We start from the raw sequence: 23,595 nt of genomic DNA, 5'->3' as shown, positions 1-23,595 counted from the left end.
CGAAACAACAAAGAGGTTCTGATTTGGGGGTTCTCCTAATTTTTTTTCCAGGTTCTTTTTCCTCATATCCTTGATTTCTCTAACAAATGATGAAATTCAGGAATTTATGAAACCATTTCAGAAGGTGCTGCTGTACTTAAAAATTTACATGACTAGCTACTAGCAAGTCAGGGAGCTTGTAGGAGGTGCCAAATGCTTACTTGTGTTAGATAATCTATAAGTGCCAGGTGTGCTTTCTCCAGCTCTGCAGGAGAGAGAACTGGTACTGGATTGGGATACTGGAGCTGTTTCTTGTAATCACTGGGCAACAGTTCAGGATAGAGACCCATCACATGAGTAGGATCTGAACAAAATGCAAAACTGTAATAAGTCACAACATTTTTAATACTTCAGAATGTATTCTATTTTCATATTGAGTTCATTTTGAAATTGGAATTTTTCATGTTCACAGAATTCAGCTCGTAGCAATGTTTAAAGTACTTTACAAACATCTGTTATACCGTAACATAAACAGTAGAAAATCTAAAGGCCCTTTAAGACTACACAGTTATAGTACTATAATTCCACTTTAAACTGCTTTGGTTGAATCTCATGGAATTTGTAGAGATTTGTAGTTTAGTGAGGCACTTCTTTTGCTGAGAATTCAGCACCTTTGCCTAAACTACAGATCCCAGGATTCCATATGGAACCATGATCTTTTAAAGTGGAATAATAGTCCCATAACTGGGTAGCAGGAAATGGCTTGAACTTGACAAACAATTAGACACAAAACAGAACAAATAGTTAAGCCAATGATGAGACCTCTTATGTTTTGAAAGTCATTCTTTTTCTAACACACATCATAGGTACTGTAAAGACCATCATCTCACACAATCCAACATGATTACAGTGATTTCAACTACGAAAGAGTAAACAACAGACAGAGCATTTTGATTAAAGTATTTTGCAGATGGCCATTCAATTAATCTTTTTCAAAACATGAGCCAGAAAAAATACATCTGTTTTTTGGTTTCCACAGACAGTTCCATGTGCAATTGTTCTTATGATCTTTTTCCACATATTGGATTCCTATACTGAAAACTGCTGAAAATGTTCTTATGTACTGATGACAGCTCTATGAAGTAAAGACAACACTTAACTCTGAGTTGATTACCATGAGGATTGGCCCAATTGTGCCACATACTGACAAACACATAGTGATGCATTACAAAATCCACATAGCAATGAGCAGTAAAATTCCATTAATAAATATCCAAAGAAATTCTGTTTTCCTTCACTGTGGCCACAACTCATGTCCAGATGTACTCATGTTAGAGATATAATGTCAAATGCAAGCTGATTTCAAGGCTAATAACATGGTTTGTAGCCCTTGGGTTTTAAGTGAGATCACTTTGGCTTTTAAGTTCAGTATCACACTTTAAAGGTTACAGTACTCCCCAGTAACTATCACTCTTTATGTCCAGAGCTTCTCATCTAATTTACCTGTCCCAAGCTTGGCAAAAACCTGCATGGATTCATCAAACCGTTTTTGGCAGAAAAGATTGAAGGCATAGAGATTCTTAATATGATGGATCTGTTGTTTCTTTTCACTGTCAGAATCATCTTTCATATCCTAATAAGTATAAAGATTTAAAAATGTTTCAGAAAGCCACTCTTTAAACAACATAAACTCTGTTTAAAGCAAGCTAAAAGATGCTTGTCTCTTGCAAATGGCACATGGTTTTAAGGAAATTGCTCAGATGTAGTGAAAAACATAAGACTGGTTAAAAAAATAAAAGGACAGTCCTACTTCATGAGCCTCAAGCAGAGTTCTATTTGTATTTTCAACAACTACAAGAAAATCAAGTCTGAGTAATGTGTATCTTGGTTTTAAAAAATCAGTTTCATTTATTACAATCAACGTGACTGAGAAATGAATGAAACAGAACACCCAAAAATTCAGTCAGATCATGGGCAAAGTAATTGTTCACAGCACAAGAAGGTAATATTAACTGTTGGCTCTTGCATAAAGACATCCATATAAACTGCTCATGCTGTATTTTTATGACCCGTAGTTAAAAGGTCAAGATATGAACAAGTCTTATCACTGCATGAGCAGCCTTTTCAGCCCCTCTTTGGCATAAGTAAAAAGGAGCACTTTAAAGAAAAGGTGTATGTATGATGTACATTTAGACACTGCAATAAATCAGCATCTTTTAAACTTTGGGCTTATCTTGAAACTAGGGTGCAGCCAAGTTAATAAATACACCAGCACAAATAAGGAAACTGATGCAGTCTATAAATCATGCATTGTTACTAGCACATGGTGGCATTGAGGAAACTTGAAACTGCTGATAAACTCCATATATTTTCTACTAAATGGTCTACGTACAAACAATAATGTATTAGGCTATCAGAGAGTTTGTCATTCGTAACACATTATCATTTTTATTATAATATTTCTATGTAGGAAGCATATTTGAGATACTACACCTATTCTTCAATTATTCTTCAACATCCAGAAAACCTGATTTCTTTCTTAGATTGTACGCCATGGGCAAGTTTACTTTACTTTATCTATTTTATTGTTTGTATGTACAGCACTGTGTAAATCTACAGCGCTATATAAATAAAGCATAATAATAATAATAATAATAATAATAATAATAATAATAATAATGTAAATACCAGGCCCATCAAGAGTATAAACAGAGCCTTTTTTCATTGTGTCTTTGCTGCATCACAAGATACCACTAACAATAAGTCTATTCTCTGCCTACTTATAAGAACATTTATGGCAATATAAAATGTAACCAATCCGCAACAGAGAATTACAGCTTCACAGCACTAAATGTGACAAGAGGGGAAATGATACCACCAACTTGAAACAAAAGTAATAACTTCCTTGTTTTATCAAATATTTAAATTACAATTACTACATTTAGCACCTAAAGGTAACTGAGGGGTTCTCCACATGGGCCAAAAGGCCCATGATCCCCACAGCCTTATCCAGTTCTGACAATGCAGGCAAAAAATCCCAGGGTAGGATTGAGCCCAATCCTGTCAGATCAGATGCGGATCTGGTAGAGCCAGCCAAATCTTGGAGTAAACAGCAGTCACCCTGGAGTAATTTGACCCCTGGTTTGCTGCAGAGTTTCCTGGAAACTCCTTGGCAAACTCCAGCTATGCAGATGCCCCCCCCTCCTTAAATTGCCACTCTGTCACTCTTACTCAGAAGCTACCCCACCATGCATCTGACATGGTAATGGGCCACGTGGGTGCAGCCAGGCATCCCGTTTCCACATTAGGCACACCAATGGTGGGACCACAGTAAGAACCACAGTGAGACAAGATAAGAAACATACACAGGTAGCAGATACCACTGACCTGTCTGCTCTGCCCTTGAGCAGCCTTGACAGGTCACGCTCTGATTATGAATCCTTCTACAAAAGTGGCTTAATCTTGAACAAATTTATGAGGGAAGTTTACAAAATGGCAATAAATAACAAAGCACATTACAAACAGGTATAAAATCACAGAAGTTCAGAGAAAGAATACTAAAATCTTTAATTATTTAACACTCAAGTATTCAACCAACAGAGGATTTAGATTCAGCTTTCAGAGTATGGTGGGAGTGTACACAAGTAATACAAAAGCATAATGAAAATGTCCCCATCCTACCACTTACTGCCAACTGCAGAGCCAATTCAAATTGTTTATCCTGGAGAAGCTGTTGGATCTGGGTTGCAATAGAAACCGGAATGAGACGCCAAACAAAATGATTGCTGGCCACATACACAATATTTGCACTAAAGAAAGAAGAAAGACCAGTTACATATCATAATAGGTTGGAAAGATTGACCCCTGCTTTGTCCCACAATTCTTTAAATTAAGCATTTTCATTATGATACACATTTACATATTATTTTCTCTTTTTCATCTCTAGCAGTGGTGTGAATATAGCCATAAATTACAGATATCTTGCACTATAAATAGCAATAGCATAAATATATTTTTAAAAAGTTTAGCACAGAGGTACACACCCAGAATTAGAATTTAAGACACAAGAAAAGACAGCAAGGAAAGTTCCATACCCTCCTGAAGTAATGAAGCGTGGCCTCTGTAGCTCAATGCTCTGCACTAGGAGACGGGGCTCAAATGTACGAATCTCTACATATCTTGGCAGCACTGCTACAATATATGGAGGCTGAAAATCTATTTCATAGACAGAACAATCAGCAATACAATATGATTTTAGAGCAATGCTCTAAATCTAGAAATAGTTACTCTTTTATAAACATTGCATTAACATCTGTTCAAGCAGTTTTCGTTATACTTTTGAGCTGCATCCACACTGCAGAAATAATCCAGGCTGACATCACTTTAGCTGCCATGGCTCAATGCTATGGAATTCTGGGAATTGTAGTTTTGGCAGACATTTAACCTTCTCTGTCAGAGAGCTCTAGTGGCACAACAAACTACAGTTCCCAGAGTTCCATAGCTTTTAACTACGACAATTTAAGTGGTGTCAACATGGATTATTTCTGCAGGGCAGATGCAACCTGTATCTTTCAATTCTGCACTCAAAAATTATTCAGACTTAGAATAATTTTAATTGAAGAGAAATAAAGTTACAAAGGCTGAAAAGAAGGCCAACTCAAGTTTCACTCAAAGTAGAATGGAGTAAAAGTCATTTTCTGATACTGTTTACTGTATGTAACAGTTATCATGCTATCTCTATCCAATTTAATTTGCTGACAGATGTGATATTTAGGAAGAGGATGGCAGTCTTAAATAAAGACAAAGCTACTAGTTCTCACCCATGGCTATTGGGATGTCAGTCCAGTTCAAGGCACATTTCTGTGTACAGATTCCTTCTTCATTTAGCACAACAGTTAGATCATCTTGGCCTACAGCAACTTTTCCATCTGCCAAAGGAGCTACCAGTGGTTCAAGCTGCTTTCCAGTGGGGAAGAGTTCTTTGATGGATCCTCTCCCATCTACCTGCAGTGGAATAAATAAAGCTGGTCACTGTATACAAAATAACCATGTAAGACTGGCTCTCACCTTTAGATGGGGAGAAGTCCTCTCACCCCATGTCACAGTTCAAGAATACCATATATCAAGATTAGTTCATCAAGCCAGGGGCATAGTCATAAACATATCCTATTCAGACTCTGCCCCAACCATAATTAATAACCCTAACTCCCCATACGAATATGCAAGCAAACTATGATCTTCTGGGAAGGTTTTGTCTCAGTCCCACTACATCACAAGCTCACTTAGTGACAACACAAGAGGGGCTTCTCAGTGGCTGCTCCCACATTTAATCTTCTGTGAGAGACTAAACTGCCCCCCACCCCCCCTCTCCTTTTGTCGGGAGACAAAGACATTTCTGTTAAACTGGCTTTTAATGTATAAGTAGTGGGGCTTTTTATTGGGGATGTTTTATTCATCTTTTAATCCTTTGGTTATTTTTAAAATTATTTTAATGTCTTTTTTGAGGCAATTGTAATTGTTTTTAAATTTTATTGTAAATGTTTTTAATTTACTAGTTCTATAGAAGCCACCTTCTAGGTCCCATTCTGGGAGACAGACGGCAAATAAATGAAATAAATAAATAATAATAATATGTAATATGTAAATTTACAGTGCTTTATAAATAAAGGTTAATAATAATAATAATAATAATAATAATAATAATAATAATTATATTGAAGTGATCATAAAAGGGTTAGGAACACAATCTGAGGCATAGTTACTTACTGTACGTACTCATCTATAAATTGAAAAATTTATACTACAGAATTGATCAAAAAAACCTGGGTCGACTTATACACAAGTCAATCCAGCAATAAGATGGCAGGATGAGGGAGCATTCGCTCCCCAAGCCTCTTCTCAGTCTGGTTGTCTCCAGAAGAGGCAGCTCAGCTGGGAAGACGCAGGACATGAAAGCAGTACATCCTTTACATCCTTGGTTACGTGCCCTCCAGTTTTAACCTCGACTTATCCACAGGTCATATTAAAATCCAGATCTTTTGGCCCCAAAACCTACCCTCGACTTATACACAAGGTCATCCTATACATGAGTATATACGGTAAGCAGCAAGTGCTCAATGGCGCTTGTTCCCATATGTAGTTTATAACCTTGATTATGTACAAATAATTCAGCCTATAGTCACATTCCCACACCAATTTCCTAAGAATTCCCAGAAAATCGCTATTCCTTTATTTTTTCCTTTAGTCCACGTTCTCTCTTACTCTTATCAGGTAATAGTCCCTCTTGAAACCGACACAAATTGAATCTTCACACCATGCCATGGATTTGGGTACATCCGGTACACTGAAGTCCCCCTGGGGATCATGAAGAGAATAGACCAAGTTGGTTAAATACAAATCATTTTACACTCTCCTTTCATATATGCACAGCAACATTATTGGCCTACACAGCTATCTCAGTATTCTGATCAAGACCTATCTGTGTTGAATAAAAGTCAACACAGAGGCATTTCAGACATGTTCTCCAAACAAAATAAAATATAATTCTCAAATCAGTTCTCTAATGTCTTCTCACAGAGAGCCAATTTCAACACACTTTCTCTTATCCATGGTGTAAATGGGAAGAATCTTCAAGAATATAGCTAAATGGCTTTTCTAATGAGAAATATGCAGTGCATTTGAAGAAAGTCAAAGTGAAAAAGTATTTAACACAAAAAGAGTGACATCCTGCATTCTTATTCCAAAACAATAATTAGACTGTTCTGAAGTATGATTCACACTTACAACATTCTTTTCAGGAAATATTTCCTTAAAGTATTCTCCACATACATGTGCACATGAGCAATAGTGCTAGCACTAACTCTTAAGACAGTAATTTGGATTTAACATGGTAATTTACTTACCTACCAAAAGATATTGTTTTAACTGCTCACTATGCACACTAGGTGTTAGAATCATAACCAGTAACAACACAAAGGAAGAAGACTCTGACATAGACTACTGACATTTTTACAAAGAAATACCAAATTCAATCATTCAGGCAATTCCTTGAATTTATGTTCACAGACTCATTAGCAGGCTAACTCATAAGCTGCTAGTATTCAACTTGAATTATTGTAGCTTTTAATTGTTCTTCCTTTGTCAGTGCTTGCTGTTTTCAAGAGCCAGTGGAGTCAGCAGGGGGCTGCAGATCACTGAAGAGGGGTGATATCCAGTGGAGCACACCCCCTCTCTGCCACACGCCATTCTACTCACGAGTAGAGTGGCCTGTGGCAGCAAGGGAGAGTGCATAAACCTCCCCCTGCTATACACCAGCCTAGTCATGAGTAAAGTGGTGCACAGCAGCAAGAGAGAGTGCACCCACCTCTCCCTGCTATGCACCAATCTACTCACGAGTAGAGTAGCACACATCAGCAAGGTGAGGGTGTGTGCCCTTTTAGCCCCACCCAACAGAGCCCCTCTTCTGACACCGGGTGACACCCCAGACAGTGACAGTCAAGAGCAACCCTAAAAGTAAGGCTGAGAGTTTAACTGGCTTTAGCAACAAAATAACTTTATTTTTATTATCTGTGTGCATTCTATTTTATCTAGTACTTGTTATAAATGCTTAATTTGGTAATAATTTACCAAAAGCCAAAATAAATAAATAGGAATAAAATATTTCAGAATATGACAAGGAGACAATCTATTATAGTACTAACACACCTGCAGCTCGTAGAAGTCTCTGTCCTTCCAGTAATACAACTGTAGCTTCTTTCTTACTGCCACACACATCCTCAGCACCTCTTCCCCTGTATCAGAGTGCTGTGAAAAAAATAACATCATGTCTTGATGGTACATCCTTAAGTACACTACTGTATCCTCAAGGTTGGACTCATGCAACTATTGGCAAGGATTATAGGGATTGTAGAATAACACAGAAAAACATAGGTATCCCACTTGTTTCACCAGCTGCAACACTAAGCAATAGTAAAGACCACAAACCCACAAAGTTCAAACAAACAAATAAAAAACAACCCAAAACCAATCCACCTGTCTTTCAACAACTGGTAGTCAACTGAAACCCCAGCAACCCCATACATAAACAAAATGAAAATAATGAACACAATGTAGTTAGGTGGGTAACCAAAAAATAAAGTGCCGGAAGACCAAGAGCACTTGCTCTTTAAGCAAATTAATTATCCTTGTCCACTGCTTTTAGGTGAGTCATTATAGAGTGGGAAACTCCCATTTTAGTCTACTTGTAGCCCTTTCTCTTGGATGAGAAAAGCCTTTAATGATGCAGTTCTGTTCAGAAATCAGTTGCCATGAAATCAATTTCAGTGTATGGCAACCCTATAAAAGAATGACATTCAAGAGCCCTGGTCATCAATTGCCCTGCTCAGACCTTGCAAACTCAGGGTCACTGCCAGCTTACTGGATTGAATCAATCCACCTAATGTGATCTACCTCTTTTCTTACCGTCTTCCACTTAACCCAGCACTATCATTTTTTCCCAATGAATCATACTGTTCCGAATGTTCAAACTTCAACAGCCTCAATTTAGTTATCTTGGCTTTTAGTGACAGTTCAGGCTTGAGACCATTCTTCAGTCTTTTTAGCAGTCCACATTATCTGTAGAATTCTCATCTAGCACATTTCAGATGAGTCTTCCTTCTGTCAGCATTCTTCACAGTCTAGCTTTCACAACTATATATACAATAGGAAATACTATGGTATGGATGATTCTGACTTTGGTATTTACTGTAATTATACATCTTTACACTGGATGAACTTGTCTAGTTCCTTTACAGCTTTCCTTCCAAGCCATAGCCTTCCTCTGATTTTTCAATGTCTTCATTACCCACTTTGAAGTTAAGTGATTAGTCTATGGTCATTATCTTAGAATATTTATTCTAAAGGCCATTATTAAGAAATCAGACCAGAACATAAACATGCTCACCAGAAGTGGTGCCTGTTCAAGTTCTGCTGACACTCTTTTTCGTGTGTTATCTTTCCCTGCCCAAAGAAATGGCTAATAAAAGAGTCATTTCTCCATGCAAACAGAGAAACCATCATTAAGATCAAGTAGGCAAGCACAACTCTGTTTTAAGTCTCTTCCCTAAACTGAGTTTTTGGGAAGTAATAAACTATCAACATCATCCCCCATGAAAACAGTCTTACTCTACCATAATGCAAAGGGATCTTGTAGCACCTTTGAGACTAACTGTGTCAAAGAAGTTGTTGCATAAGCTTTCATAGATTCTTGACTAACACAGCTATGTCTTTGAATTCACTGATCAACCACAAAAAAAGAAATGATTTAATTTCTCACAGCCAATTCACACACTCCAACAAGCCGGAGCTCCAGAGGAACGATGGCTTATATGCTGGCCAATTATTCTTGCTTGGTTCCTGATACAAGCAGGAGCATATGAACAACTACAGACCCTCCCTTGACATTTTGGTTATTGTCATATCCAGACAGAAGGTTCTTGCTTGACTCTATGCAAACGAGTTTGAGTCACAACTTTGTCTTGTTTGGAGAGAAACAAGCCTAAATCCCCAGTTTGGACATTACAACAAACCACAGCTTTATTTAGTTGCTATCATACTTGCTCAAACAAAGTTTCAGAAATTCCCAGATTGAGATATGGGTACCAGGGTCTCCAAACAAGACATCCACTTCTTAAGCTTACCTTTAGATCACAGGTGAAGAGAGTTGCACCTTTTGCCTTGGGAACTGTTGTGATTTGTTGAAATGTCAACAGGTCATGAACATAAATGTTGTTTTCTGTTCAAGACAAGAAATACAAATTACTGTTTGAGTAGCATCATGTAAGTAATTCAGCTGAAAAGCCACTCACAAAACTTTCAAAATCTGAGACCAGGCAAAAGTATGATATTTTCAGACGGATTAATGAGAGTTTGGGATATAAATAATTACAAACACATTTCATGTTCTTACTGGTGCTAAGGTGACACTAATTAGTCCAAAGACAATATTCACTAACAGGGTAATGGACAATTTGAACAAATTAAAACTAAAGACTAAACAATGCCATCAGCAGGAAGTCAGTTTTATAATGATGACAGACAGATCACATGCTAAACTGATTTAAAGTAAGCCTATACAATCTTCTGTATGTCAGGCTACAAAGAAAAACATTTTACATGTGTGAGAGGAAGAACACAGGAAGGGAAAGGGCTGCAGTAGGAAGAAAGGAAACCAAGGAAATTCATAGAACAACAATAATCCTATGCATGTTATACTGAAATCCTACTGAATTCAGTAAGAGTTACTCCCAGGTATGAATGGGATTATAGATCCGGAATAATATTAACTTGAAGAATTATTTCACTTACCTAATAAACTGACCAAAATTTTGAACTGGGATACAACATGGATCTATAGGGGCAAAAATTTACTGTAAATAATTCTATCAAAACTGTTAGCAATGAAGATTAATTACCAAAAGGAGTGATGTTATATACCACCAGCACAGTTACTTTTTATGACTAACCAAGGAATGCCTGTTTAAAGTAGCTGCTCTCTATAGAGTCATAGAATCGTAGAGTTGGAAGAGACCGCAAGGGCCATCCAGTCCAACCCCCTGCCATGCAGGAAATCCAGATCAAAGCATCCCCGACAGATGGCCATCCAGCCTCCGTTTGAAGACCTCCAAGGAGGGAGACTCCACTACACTCTGAGGAAGTGTGTTCCACTGTCGAACAGCCCTTACTGTCAGGAAATTCCTCCTAATGTTGAGGTGGAATCTCTTTTCCTGCAGTTTGCATCCATTGCTCTGGGTCCTAGTCTCTGGAACAGCAGAAAACAAGCTTGCTCCCTCCTCAATATGACATCCCTTCAAATATTTAAATAGGGCTATCATATCACCTCTTAACCTTCTTTTCTCCAGGCTAAACATACCCAGCTCCCTAAGGCGTTCCTCATAGGGCATGGTTTCCAGACTTTCACCATTTTAGTCGCCCTCCTTTGGACACACTCCAGTTTCTCAATGTCCTTTTTGAATTGTGGCGCCCAGAACTGGACACAATATTCCAGGTGGGGCCTGACCAGAGCAGAATATAGTGGGACTATTACTTCCTTTGATCTAGACACTATACTTCTATTGATGCAGCCTAAAATCGCATTGGCCTTGTTAGCTGCCGCATCGCACTGTTGACTCATGTTCAACTTGTGGTCTACTTGGACTCCTAGATCCCTTTCACATGTTGTCTCCTTAAGCCAGGTGTCCCCCATCCTATATCTGTGCATTTCATTTTTTTCGCCCTAAGTGCAGTACCTTACATTTCTCCCTGTTGAAGTTCATTCTGTTAGCTGTGGCCCAGCTTTCTAGTCTATTCAGGTCATTTTGAATTTTGTTCCTGTCCTCTGGAGTATTAGCTATTCCTCCTAATTTGGTGTCATCTGAAAATTTGATAAGTATTCCCCCAATTTCTTCCTCCAAGTCATTGATAAAGATGTTGAACAGTACTGGGCCCAGGACAGAGCCCTGTGGGACTCCACTGGTCACTTCTCTCCAGGATGAAAAGGTGCCATTGTTGACCACCCTTTGGGTTCGTCCGGTCAACCAGTTACAAATCCACTTAACAGTTGCCTTGTCTAGCCCACATTTTACAAGCTTGATTGCAAGAATGTCATGGGGAAGTTTGTCAAAGGCCTTACTGAAATCAAGATATACTATATCCACAGCATTCCCTTCATCTACCAAGCTGGTAATTTTATCAAAGAAAGAGATTAGATTTGTCTGGCATGACTTGTTTCTCTGAAACCCATGTTGACTTTTTGTGATTATGGCACTGCCTTCTAGATGTTCACAGATTCTCTGTTTAATGATCTGCTCTAGAATCTTTCCTGGTATTGATGTCAGACTAACTGGACGATAATTGTTGGGATCCTCTTTCTTCCCCTTTTTGAAGATGGGGACAACGTTTGCCCTCCTCCAGTCTGCTGGGACTTCTTCTGTTCTCCAGGACTTTTCAAAGATTATTGCCAATGGCTCCGATATTACATTTGCCAGTTCTTTTAATACCCTTGGATGTAGCTCATCTGGTCCTGGAGACTTAAATTCATTTAGGTTAAACAGGTATTCCTGTACTATCTCTTTACTTATTTAGTGCTGAAATTCCCCTATTCTGTCCTCTGCTCCATTATCCTCAGGTTGAGCACCCTTTGCCTTTTCTGAGAAGACTGAGGCAAAGAAAGTGTTGAGTAATTCTGCCTTTTCTCTGTCTTCTGTTAGCATTTTGCCATCTTCTCCACGCAGTGGCCCTACCGTTTCCTTCTTCCTCCTTTTGCTGCGGACATATCCAAAAAAGCCCTTTTTGTTGTTCTTAACCTCTCTAGTAAGCCATGTACAGTGGTTTTTTTCAACATCTGTTAACAGGCACAACATACAAACTAGATGCATATAGGTTGAGTCCTAAATTACAGCTATCACATCAACTGTACCAACCATGCTCAGAAAAATGATAAAGGGCCTAATAACTTAGGGTGCACTTACAATGTAGAAATAATGCAGATGGACACTACTGAACTGCCATGGCTCCAACTTACAGAATTCTGGGATCTGTACTTTTACAAAGCACCAGCACTCTGGCAGAGGCTAAAGACCTCATACAACTAAAAATCCCATGATTCCATAGGATGGAGCTGCAGCCCTTAAAGTGATGTCAGACTGCATTATTTCTACTGCATAGATGAACCCTTACTGGATATAGGAGACAAGTGATAGTAATAACACCAACATTAATAATAGCAGCAGCAGCAACAATACTTTATTTACTATTGTTATGGTTAACAACAACAGTAAATAAATTGCTGCTGTTATAATTATCATCACCACTACCATCATTGTTGATTCCCATCATTTCCATTCATGGTATTAAAACTGATTTACCCCAATGCACCTAAAATTACTGTCTGGTGATTCCTTAGTAGAATTTATGCTGGTAAAAATATTTCCATTACACTAGAGTCATTGAAGATAAAACAGTGAAGCGTAGAAAAAACTAAGAACGAAAGATTAATAGTATACCACAGACAGGGTGGTGAAAGCAGTCCATCCTGGGTGCAGACAATAAGGGAATGCATTGTCCCTGAGGACAAGAGGGAGCAGAGAGGCAGTGATCCAGCCATTGCCAGCTTCCCCCAGAAGTCCTCTCTACAGTAGCAGGTGCAGGTACAGCAGCAGCGCTGTCATTCTGATGACAAGCAGGAAGAGGCAGAGGTGCATGGCTCCCACTGTAGCTACAGCGCCCATTTCTTATTGCACCTGAGACCTGTGGACTTCCTCCTCACTCAGAGCCCAGCTGTCACCTCTCCAAGAGGATGCGGCTCCTTACTCTAACAACAACTTTCCAAGGATTGTTGCTGATGTCAGGTAAAAGCATGGTGGGCAAGCCAGCAGCCCTCAGTCATCTTCCACGTGACTAGCCACCCCCTTAAATGAGGCAAAGGTTCCTTGTAGTTGCCCACCCTACCTGCCTGTGAAGTTCACACTTGGCATTCAACAGCTGCCATGGTTGGCATCAACTTTGCAGCTCTCAGACTAGCCTGTCGGCCATAGGTTTACTGAAAGCCACGTACTTATTAGTGCTTGAATATCTAACTCAGGAATGGGAATCATACAGCGCTACAGATATGGTTTAACTAGAACGCCCAGAATTCTTCAAAATGTATTTAATGATTATTTTATGTTCATGGTTATTACTGAAAATAATTTTGTTGTACAGAGAAGGAGTGTGTTAAAAATTGTCTGCATCAAGTATTGAATATGCTAGGTATACTGCTGTGGATGACAACAGCAGCAACGGAGTTGTACACAGGCATCTAAATTGGTTTAGAATAACACAAGCATCTACACAAGTTTAGCCTTATCAGAACAGGCTTAGCATCCTCTTCAGCTTGCATTCACATAGACACACACTGTAGTTGCAAGGAGCAACTCAAAGACTTTTGCTTCCCTTTTGTTTCTGAATCTAGACAAATGAGTCAAGGATGGGGGGGACCAGTTTTTTCAGTTTAAACCACATCATGTTTTGTTTTTGTATTAATGTATAGACTAAATCAGAAAATTTACCAACAAAATACAATTCAGACATTATGACTATTAACTTAAATAATATTGTTCTTTTAAAAGTGCTCTTTTAAAACAAATTGTTTTGCTTGAACTTATGTAACTGAAGGATCTGTTTGTGAATGCTATTTCTTGTACTATAAAATAGTGATTAAAAAGAAGCAACTGACACTGGATACTGGTCTAACAATGAACACCTGCCAATAAGTGCTAAAGTGGTTTAAATTCAAACAGTCATTGTTGCTTGAGTAAGAGGGTTAGAAAACAGTAATATTGTTTGGTTGTTTGTTTGTTTGTTTGTTTTATTGGACCCAAGGCAGTTCACAAAGGATTATATATATATATATATATATATATATATATATATATATAATCCATTTAAAAACCAGGATTAAATATAAATATATATATATATATATATATATATATATATATATATAAAATCCATTTAAAAACCAGGATTTTTTTTCTACGTCATTTGGTTTAAACCAACTCTGACTAGAGCTCCTCTTAACAATATATTATAATTAGTAGAAACAAGGAATCTAAGGCCTGAAGTTGATGAATCCACAGTTAAGATGAACTATAGTTAACATGAACCATAGTTTAGCAAATTGCAATTACTCTGGTAATTTGTACAGATTATAACCTGCAACAAAAAAGAGACATCTGAAAAGAACCAAACAGGTTTGTTTGGTTGGTTGTTGTTGTTTTTTGCTCGCTCTCTCTCTCTCTCTCTCTGGAGCCAACCTGGACCGTATTATCAACTGTTAGGAATCAGAAAACTCAACCATACTATCACATATTCCTCCTGTTGTAGTTCTATATGAATTTTATTTGTCCATTCTGGAAGCTGATCTTGGCTTAAAGTATGATGTACATATAAACCTCTAAAACCCATTGCTAGACTCAATCAGACTAGACCTACTAATCAATGGTAACCGTGTAAGTCAACTCTAAAGCTACTTGCATTACTTCAACTCTATTCAGCATTAGCAATTTGATTTAAGCTAGTGAGTATTACTTGGGAAAAGTCGCTCATTTGAAAGCAGAAGGCTACATCAGCCTCCTTGCAATATTGTAGCTGTAATATCATGTAAGAATAGGCATTTACAGCCACTCCCCAATTGCCTCTGATTTTAGGGCAGCAACCACAAACACATTTACTAAGGAGGAGATGACCTATGACTGCGGCAGAAAACACCAATATTAAAATTGTAAGATTTCTCTTGGTGCTAAGCAATTGCAGAGCTATTTCCAATCTCATCCAAGGCAAATGCCTCTCAGGAAATTGTCTTAGGTGAACCCAAAGCTATCATACCTACCTGCTGAATCTTCTTGGAGAAGTTCTTGTTTGATTTCTCCAGTGTCACTTCAAACCGATTGCAACCTAACACAAAGCAAAGGAACTCCTTTAGACCACAGATACTTTACAAGCTAACTACTCCACTTTATTTCATCAGCAAAGGCAAACTGTACCACAAATTTCCATTACCAGCTTTATCATTTGAGTGGAGTTGTACGTCTCACAGACCTACTGCAAAAAATTGAGCAATACACATTACAGTATAACCACCAGTAAACCAGGTCTTGTGATCATCTGACCTAAAGGGGTTTAACAAAAGACTTCAAAATCTACTCTAGAGAAAGACAAGCCCCCAGGACCCTTTATCAAGATTAAATACTAATAAATAAAATCTCTAGAAAGTACTGTAACAGGGTAAAAGAATAAAACATTTCACCACAAGGGTTTAAAGAGGTTTATGGATACAAAACTTACATCCATTTTCTGATGCCGTAACCTCTCCTGATGTTGATGCAAAAAGGGGGAGAAATTTTCCATGTGAGACAAGAGAAACTCAAAACTAGCATGATTCGACTGGAACAGACTGGCTAAGGTGATTGAGTATGAATTCAGCAAAGAAACTGGTCTTTTTACAAAACTAGAACACCGACAAAAACATACAGGCTTCTCTGAATTGTTTAATTCAGATGTCCCCCAGAGCAGGAACATGAGTTACCTCAGCTTAATTTTCAGACTATTTTTTGTAACTTTTCTAAAGAAGTTGGAACATCACCTCCCAATCTGTGTCCAATATGCAGCCTCTCATTGCTTACAATTATTTTAGAAATTCATTAATAGCATCTTTAACCAAAACAAAACCTAACTGTACATACCTGCATTTGCTCACGTTAATTCCTTACACCTATCTGTTGGCTCCCCTTGCCCTTTGGTTGGCTTCATCCTCCCCCAAACACACACAGAGCTAACATTTACAGCAGAGATGAGCAACCAGTAGCCTTGCCAGAGTTGTAAGACTACCAATTCCACCATCCCCAACTGCAGGACACAATGACTCAGACTGATGAAGTTTGAGTATAACACCCACATGTTCACCTCTGTCTGGAGACTATACATTTAGAATGTATGCTCACTCTTAAGCTTTTTTTTACATTGTATGATAGGAAGATATACTCATAGTATCACTTTATCATACAGAAATGTCCCTTGAAGAAGTTAAATAAATGGGTTTCTAGCATCTCTTGACAATGGCTCCATCCATACTGCAGAAATAACTCAGAATGACACCACTTCAACAGCCATGGCTCCATGGAATTCTGGGATTTGTAGCCTTCTTTGTCAGAGCTCTCTGGTGCCATAATTAACTACAATTCCCAGAATTCCACAGCACTGAGCCAGGGCAGTTAAATCAGTTTCAAAACAGATTATTTCTGCAGTACAGAGACAGCCATTGATAACTAAGACATTCAAGTAAGAAAAAAAACCACTGTTAAATTTATTTTCCCTGTTTCCATTCCAAACCACAGCAAAGTGTGTTTTATAGGTTGAATTTTGCCTAAATCTCAGAATGATATTCCTTTACAACTTAAAAATATAATAAAGTCCAATAAACAAATCAGAGTGGAAAGGAACCTCAAGGAACAAAAGACCATACTGTACAAATATTATTATTATTATTATTATTATTATTATTATTATTATTATTCAGTAAACACAAAACCATTTGTGGTAGACTTCCAAATGTCATAAAAGGCAGCCCTGTTTTTCCATTAAACTGCTCTGCAAATAGCAACCTGATGTATTCAGTAATAGAAAGTGTGCGCCAGAACAGCCTGGCATAGAAAGCTGGTTTCCATCCAGCATGGAGGCGTGGCATACACACAATGCACACCCCCATGATGCCCAGAAGCCGGCTTCACGCCACCGGCTGCCCACATGTGGGTGGGCTTTTGACCATCTTGGAGGCGTGGCAGTTACACGACGCAATATCCCAACACGCCAGGAAGCTGCCATGGGGCCACGGAACAGCTACTAAAGGAGCATGCAGTTGCTGCAGCCCCAATCCAGCTTTGTCAGGGGTGGCCCTATATTAGCTTTTTTGGAACAATCAGCAGAAAACTAAATGTGTCAATACTTGTAGAACTGGTACATGAATAATTGTTTTTTGGTCAGTAAATAACGGTTAGGAGGAATAATTTAGACCAGGACCTCAGAAAATGGAGGAGGAGAAAAGAGGATTTAGATAGTTCCTGCCTCCCTCCTACAGTGTCACCTTGATCCCTATCTCACAGGTACTGTTTACAGAGCCTGGGCACAATATATATTGTCTTCAAGCAACAACTACCAAAGTTGGGCCTTTAGGACATGGTAAGCCTTTCTGGAAAGCTAGAAATGTGATAGAGATTCTAAGAGTTTCAGAGACAGTTACTTTGAACCTTCAGTATTTAAGCACTATACAACTTCTTAGGCTTCTACTGAGATCCCACTACTGACACCACTATCATGTGTAAGGTCTATACAAAGAAAACATGAACTAGCCTAAATGCAGTTAAGAAAATTTGCTCCAAGAGTCAGCATGATACTGACTTTCAGAGCAAATGAGTGTTATTCTATGGCTCTAAAGATCAGGGTTCAATTCCCCACTTGTTCATGGAAACCCACTGGGTGAACTTAAGTCATACATTCTCAGCCCCAGAAAACCCCATGATAGGTTTGCCTTAGGGTCAGCACAAGTCAGAAATTATTATGCTTGAGTCTTCAAGTCACTAAGAGCTACAACATCTGCGAACCAATATACAGAAGGGCTGAATCATTACAAACCTACCAGTTTCTTTTCGAATTCGGTAAAGTAGAAGGTGTCCTTGTTTGGTCCCAACGAGGAGCCATTCCTCTGCAGAAAGAGAAAATATTCTGTCACCACTAATAAGAGTCCATTTCTTCCATCCAAGTCTATTTTATTTGTCTGTTACATTTCGTACTGAAAAACCTTAAAGGACAAACCATATATGTGTCCCATCTACACTCCTGAAGAATATGCAGTATATCTACTCACTGTCACTCAGATCTTAACCATATGTACTCAAATTCCATGGATTACAATGTGATTTGTTTGCTGAAATCCAGAGATGCATCATGTAAAAAGTTCTTCTACTATTTTTAATGAGAGAATTATTTATTTCTAAAAATAGTTTTCATATTATTTAGTAATAGCATAATGAATATATATCCATGGCTCTTCATACATGTTAAAATTAGCAAGGCAGCATTTAAAAAAAACCTGAAAATGTCAGCAATGTAAAAGAAAAACATGATATTGGACTACCATATTTTAAAGTATGTGGGTATCACAATGCAAAGACAAAAGTAAAAATAACATTACAAATCTATAATGTTCAATATACTTCAGTTAAGTTTACAATGCAATTCTATGCCTCTTTACTCAAAAGTATCACTGTCTCTTTCCACTTCCTCTAGGCAAATCATATTTTTAGAGTACTAAACAAGGCAAAGCATTACTAATAGCTATTTGTTTTTAACTGTTTGTACTGCTATCAAACATGATTAACAAACAAGTCTTCTCAATGCCAGATGGTAATAATGTATGAACTGTGAGTCAAAAATATTTCTTTAAATATCCAAAGACTATCAGGAGTTATTTAAACAGCATCCTCAACTTAAGCACACACATGCAACTATATTTAAGAATATGCAAATTATAACCACCTGGATCATAATGTATTAATACCCATTTCTTCCATGGGAATGGGGACTCAAAATGAAGCTTACTATAAAGGCAGCCACAAACTTTATTCATTTTGTACATGGTACATTTGTTCAAGCAGGAAATCACAACAAGTACAGATATCATCACATGCAACAGCTGCACTGTACACTTTTACACGGAGGAGGCAATGTTTTTATCATGTTTTAATTATGCTTGCCTTCCATGTGAAAGCATCCACTGACAAACTGCAGAATACTACAGGTTCTGCATGCATGCATACCCAACAATATGCATACATGCAATAACCATATGGTGACAGTTTTAACACTCATCTCCCCATACAATCTATCTTCCTTTTCACCCAGCTTTAATGCTGTAAATACTATCTCTGTTCAAATCGGACATAAGCAACATGTCTGTATTTATACAAGTTGAGATTACCTTGGACCAAAAGTGATAGTCACTGGAAACAACTGTATCAATGTGGAATGGAAAATTCTTGTAAATCTTCTCTCCCCATAATCCCATAAGAATATTTAGCAAAACAATGACACAAGCACTGTTAATTCTACGACAGCATTAAATATTGCACTATTTTAAAATATCCATTTCTCCAGACCTTCCGAGTGCCAGACAAGACTTCTGAATGGAAAGTACAGTCATCTTGGTAGGTAAGGCAGACTCAGCAAGACTATGAATTATTCATAAAGTTATCAATTTGTCCATCACATTTAAATTTTACATGGTACCCATTTAAAGTTGAATGTTGTCCGCTCCTGATTTAAACAGTATCCTGCTGAGAACTGACAAACTCTTCGGTCATTCAGATGAGTGGAGGAGATTTCTGACTGAAAAATTAAATGTAGTATTCTACCTATGCGACCAGTAAACCATATGTATATGTTGAATCCCATATACCTTAGAGGTAAATACAGGTTGAGTCTCCCTTATCCAAAATACTTGGGACCAGAGATGTTCTAGATTTTTCTGGATTCTGGAATACCAGTATTCGCATAAGACATGTCAGTAATTTTAGCTGAAGGCAATTTTACACAATATTTTAATAATTTTGTGCATGAAATGATGCTTGTGTCTATTAAAACTTCAGAAAGCAAAGGTGTCACTATCCTAGCCACGCATGAAAAAAAGGGTTTGTTTTTGGAATATTTCAGATTTCTGGATAAAGGAGTCTCAACCTGTCTACTACTTCAAAAGTTGGTGCCACAGACAGATCTCCATATCTGCATCCCTGGTTAGCCAAATATTTTCCCCAAAACACCCGAACATATAGTGAACATTCCCTAAGGAGTTATACAATGTGGATCCCAGATGCATATTTATTAAGACTCCGTTGAATGCCCTTCAGGCATTTTCTGTAGCATGCAAAGTACTCCTGAAGTAACCTTCCACTCCCATAATTCAACAATAAGGGGAAGGAGAAGTACTTGTTTAGCCCAGATGAGCAACCCACAGTTCTGATGTAAACCTAATCCCACTTGGAATAAACTCTTCCAGAAAAGAGGAGAACACAGGCCTTAATTTAATCAGGGTCCTTCTTCTCTTTACACCATGCTGTCATCCAGAGAACCTGGATCCATTGGTATATTGTGCATTTTGGTATATTGTTATACTGTGGTATTTTGGCATACTGCGCAATATACCAATATCCACTGGTGTATTGTGGTATATTGTGCAATACACTGAGCATTGCTGTATTGTGGTACATTGTGCAATACACCAATATTCATTGGTATTTTGTGGAATCACAGGTCCCTCCTGGAAGAAAGGTAGCAGACAAATGAAATAAATAAAACAAATAATAACAATATAATGGTATATTATGGTATATTGGCATACTGTGTATTTTGTGAACTATACCAATATATCATACAATATACCAATATAAAGGATGTGGTGGCTTGGTGGTTAAGTCACCAATTCTGACGATCGGAAGGATGGCAGTTCAAGGCCCAAGTGCCGCATGATGGGGTGAGCTCCCATCACTAGTCCCAACTTCTGCCAACCTAGCAGTTCGAAAGCATGCAAATGCAAGTAGATAGGTACCACTTTGGTGGGAAAATAACAGCATTCAGTGCAGTCATGCTGGCCACATGACCACTGGATCCGTCTTCGGACAATGCTGGCTCTTTGGCTTAGTAACAGAGATGCGCACCACCCCCTACAGTCAGTTGCAACTAGACATTCATGTCAAGGGACTACCTTTACCTTTACAACATTGGTATATTGGTATCTTGTGCTGTATTGTGAAATAGACCAATGTTCATTAGAATATTGTGAATTTTATTTGTTTAAATGGTTTGTGGATTTGGGATGCTGGGAGACTTAGATGCTGGGTATGGTTAGCATGGAGAAGAGGCGATTAAGAGGTGATATGATACAGCCCTGCATAAGTATTTTAAGGAGTGTCACACTGAGGATGGAGCAAGCTTGTATTCTGCTGCTCTAGAGAATAGGACATGGAATAATGGATGGAAGCTCCAGGAAAAGAGATTCCACCTCAACATTAGGAGGAACCTCCTGACAGTAAGAGTGGAACACACTCCCTGGGAGTCTTTAAACAGAGGCTGGATGGCCATCTGTTGGGGATGCTTTGATGGTGAGTTCCTTCATGGCAGAAGGGAGTTGGACTGGATGGCTCTTGTGGTCTCTTCCAACTCTAGGATTCTTTGATTCTAACTAGAGGAAAAGAGATTCCACCTCAACATTAGGAAGACATTCCTGGCAGAGAGAGAGCTGTTAGTAGAACCTGTTTCCTCAAGAGTATAGTGGAGCCTCATTCCTTGGAGGTCCTTAAACAGAGGCTGGATGGCCATCTGATAGTGAGTTCCTGCATGGCAGAATGGGGTTAGACTGAGGGGCCCTTGGGGTCTCTTCCAACTCTGTGGCTCTATGAAAGAGAGATGTTAGTGGAAGATACTCCCTTGGAAAGCGGTGGAGTCTCATCCTTTGGAAGTCTTTAAACAGAGGCTGGAGGGCCATCTGCCACAGGAGATGCTTTGATGGCGAGTTCCTGCATGGCAGAGTGGGGCTGGACTGGGGGGCCCTTGGGGTCTCTCCCAACTCTAGGAGTGCACAACTGCCATTTAAAAACGCATAGAGTGGTCCAGGTTCCCCAGGATAAGCGTGCTCTTATCCTCCTCAGGAGGCGGGCAGGGAAGAAAGGAGGGCTTGTTTTCCTTCCTCGCCCTGAACCCAGGATCGGAGGAGGAAGGCAAAGGGCAGCTTCGGCCACAAGGGGATGGGGACCAAAGCCCCCGCCCCACTCACCCCAGGCGGCCAGGCAGTCGATCTGGAGGGGCAGCTTCTCCAAGATGGGCACCGGCTCGAAGGCGTCGTGCATAATGGCAGCCCCGGGGCCTCAAGGGCGCCAGGCCTCCGTTCCTGAGGACAACAACAGCTGAAGCAGCAGCCACTGGGAGCTCCCCTGGCTCTAGACCAGGCCCTCCCGCCACGCTTCCGGTTCTCCTCCTTCTACTTCCGGGGCATCTCCCCCCACAGGCCTACTCTATCCCCACTCTCACAGACAGCTCTATGGTGCCCCCACAACAGACAGTTCCCAGGATTCCCTAGCACTGAGCCAGGGCCCTTAAAGTGGTCTCCAAGTGGATGATAATAATAATAATAACAACAACAACACACACACACATTCTCATCCCTCCATATTTGCGGCTTTGATTATTCACAGATTTGATTAATATAATAATAATAATGATAAAATATTTATTTATATCCCGCTTCTTCCGTTTTGGTGATCAAGGTGGATAACAGCAGAGTTTGGAATACAAAAGTGATAAAATAACCCACCCCTAACCCTCCCTCCCTAAAATACAAAATTATAACAATAAAATAATACATAACTACATAGCAATGACACAGGAGCACAATATGGATTAATATGTTCTTTCTGGGAATATCTAGGTCCTCCACTGCAACTCTATGGTCAACTTCAACTAAAAAGTTGCACTGAAGGACCTAGAGATTGCTAAAGAGAACATATTAATAAAATCCGTGAATAATCAAATCCACAAATCTGGAGGGATGAGTGTATTTATACCTTGCTCTTCCTTTGTTGTGTGTTCTCTCTAGGAATACCTAGGTCCTCCAGTGCAACTCTTTAGCCAGCTTTAACCAAAAGTTGCACTGAAGGACCTAGAGCTTCCTAGAGAGAATACCCCACTGGGCCTTTGTAGCTCCTCCAGGGCAGTTCTATGCCAGTGTCTGTTGGATGAATCAGGAAAAACGCGGACAAAAATGAAAAAAAGAAAAAAGGTCTGCTTCCTCAGATCCATTTGGTGGAATGGAAGCCAGGCACATACTCAACTTTAAGTCGACCTCATGTAGAAGTCGAGGTCAAGTTTTGGGGCCAAAATTATGAATTTTGCCATGACCCATGGATAGGTTGAGGGTAAAACTTGGAGGCTCCTTCAGTGTGTATATGTGTGCGTATGGCAAGAGAGACTCTCACTGATGCTTTTTGCCTCATTGTT

General features: G+C 39.0%; 1 protein-coding gene across 2 annotated transcripts in view; it reads right to left on the bottom strand.

Moving 5' to 3' along the window:
* Positions 1 to 22,551, bottom strand: part of VPS39 (VPS39 subunit of HOPS complex) — a 38,665-nt gene extending 16,114 nt beyond the window's left edge. Inside the window, exons 1-13 of one of the 2 annotated variants that reach the window (XM_089521888.1) lie at positions 22,376 to 22,551; positions 18,188 to 18,253; positions 15,841 to 15,867; positions 15,386 to 15,450; positions 10,324 to 10,366; positions 9,657 to 9,751; positions 7,684 to 7,782; positions 6,241 to 6,333; positions 4,800 to 4,983; positions 4,074 to 4,194; positions 3,668 to 3,788; positions 1,483 to 1,612; positions 201 to 343 (exon numbers count right to left, since the gene is read on the bottom strand). In XM_089521888.1, the coding sequence (XP_089378014.1) occupies positions 201 to 343; positions 1,483 to 1,612; positions 3,668 to 3,788; positions 4,074 to 4,194; positions 4,800 to 4,983; positions 6,241 to 6,333; positions 7,684 to 7,782; positions 9,657 to 9,751; positions 10,324 to 10,366; positions 15,386 to 15,450; positions 15,841 to 15,867; positions 18,188 to 18,253; positions 22,376 to 22,448 (1,260 nt within the window). In that variant the 5' untranslated portion in view covers positions 22,449 to 22,551. The remainder of the gene's footprint in view (positions 1 to 200; positions 344 to 1,482; positions 1,613 to 3,667; positions 3,789 to 4,073; positions 4,195 to 4,799; positions 4,984 to 6,240; positions 6,334 to 7,683; positions 7,783 to 9,656; positions 9,752 to 10,323; positions 10,367 to 15,385; positions 15,451 to 15,840; positions 15,868 to 18,187; positions 18,254 to 22,375) is intronic. The other variant, XM_089521889.1, reaches the window with a different exon arrangement.
* Positions 22,552 to 23,595: the final 1,044 nt, after the last annotated feature.

Source organism: Sceloporus occidentalis, unplaced genomic scaffold, assembly GCF_023333645.1.
Source record: "Sceloporus occidentalis isolate IW3139 unplaced genomic scaffold, rSceOcc1.0.p SCAF_4, whole genome shotgun sequence".
Lineage (NCBI taxonomy): Eukaryota > Metazoa > Chordata > Lepidosauria > Squamata > Phrynosomatidae > Sceloporus > Sceloporus occidentalis.
This window is presented reverse-complemented; position numbering and strand designations above follow the sequence as displayed.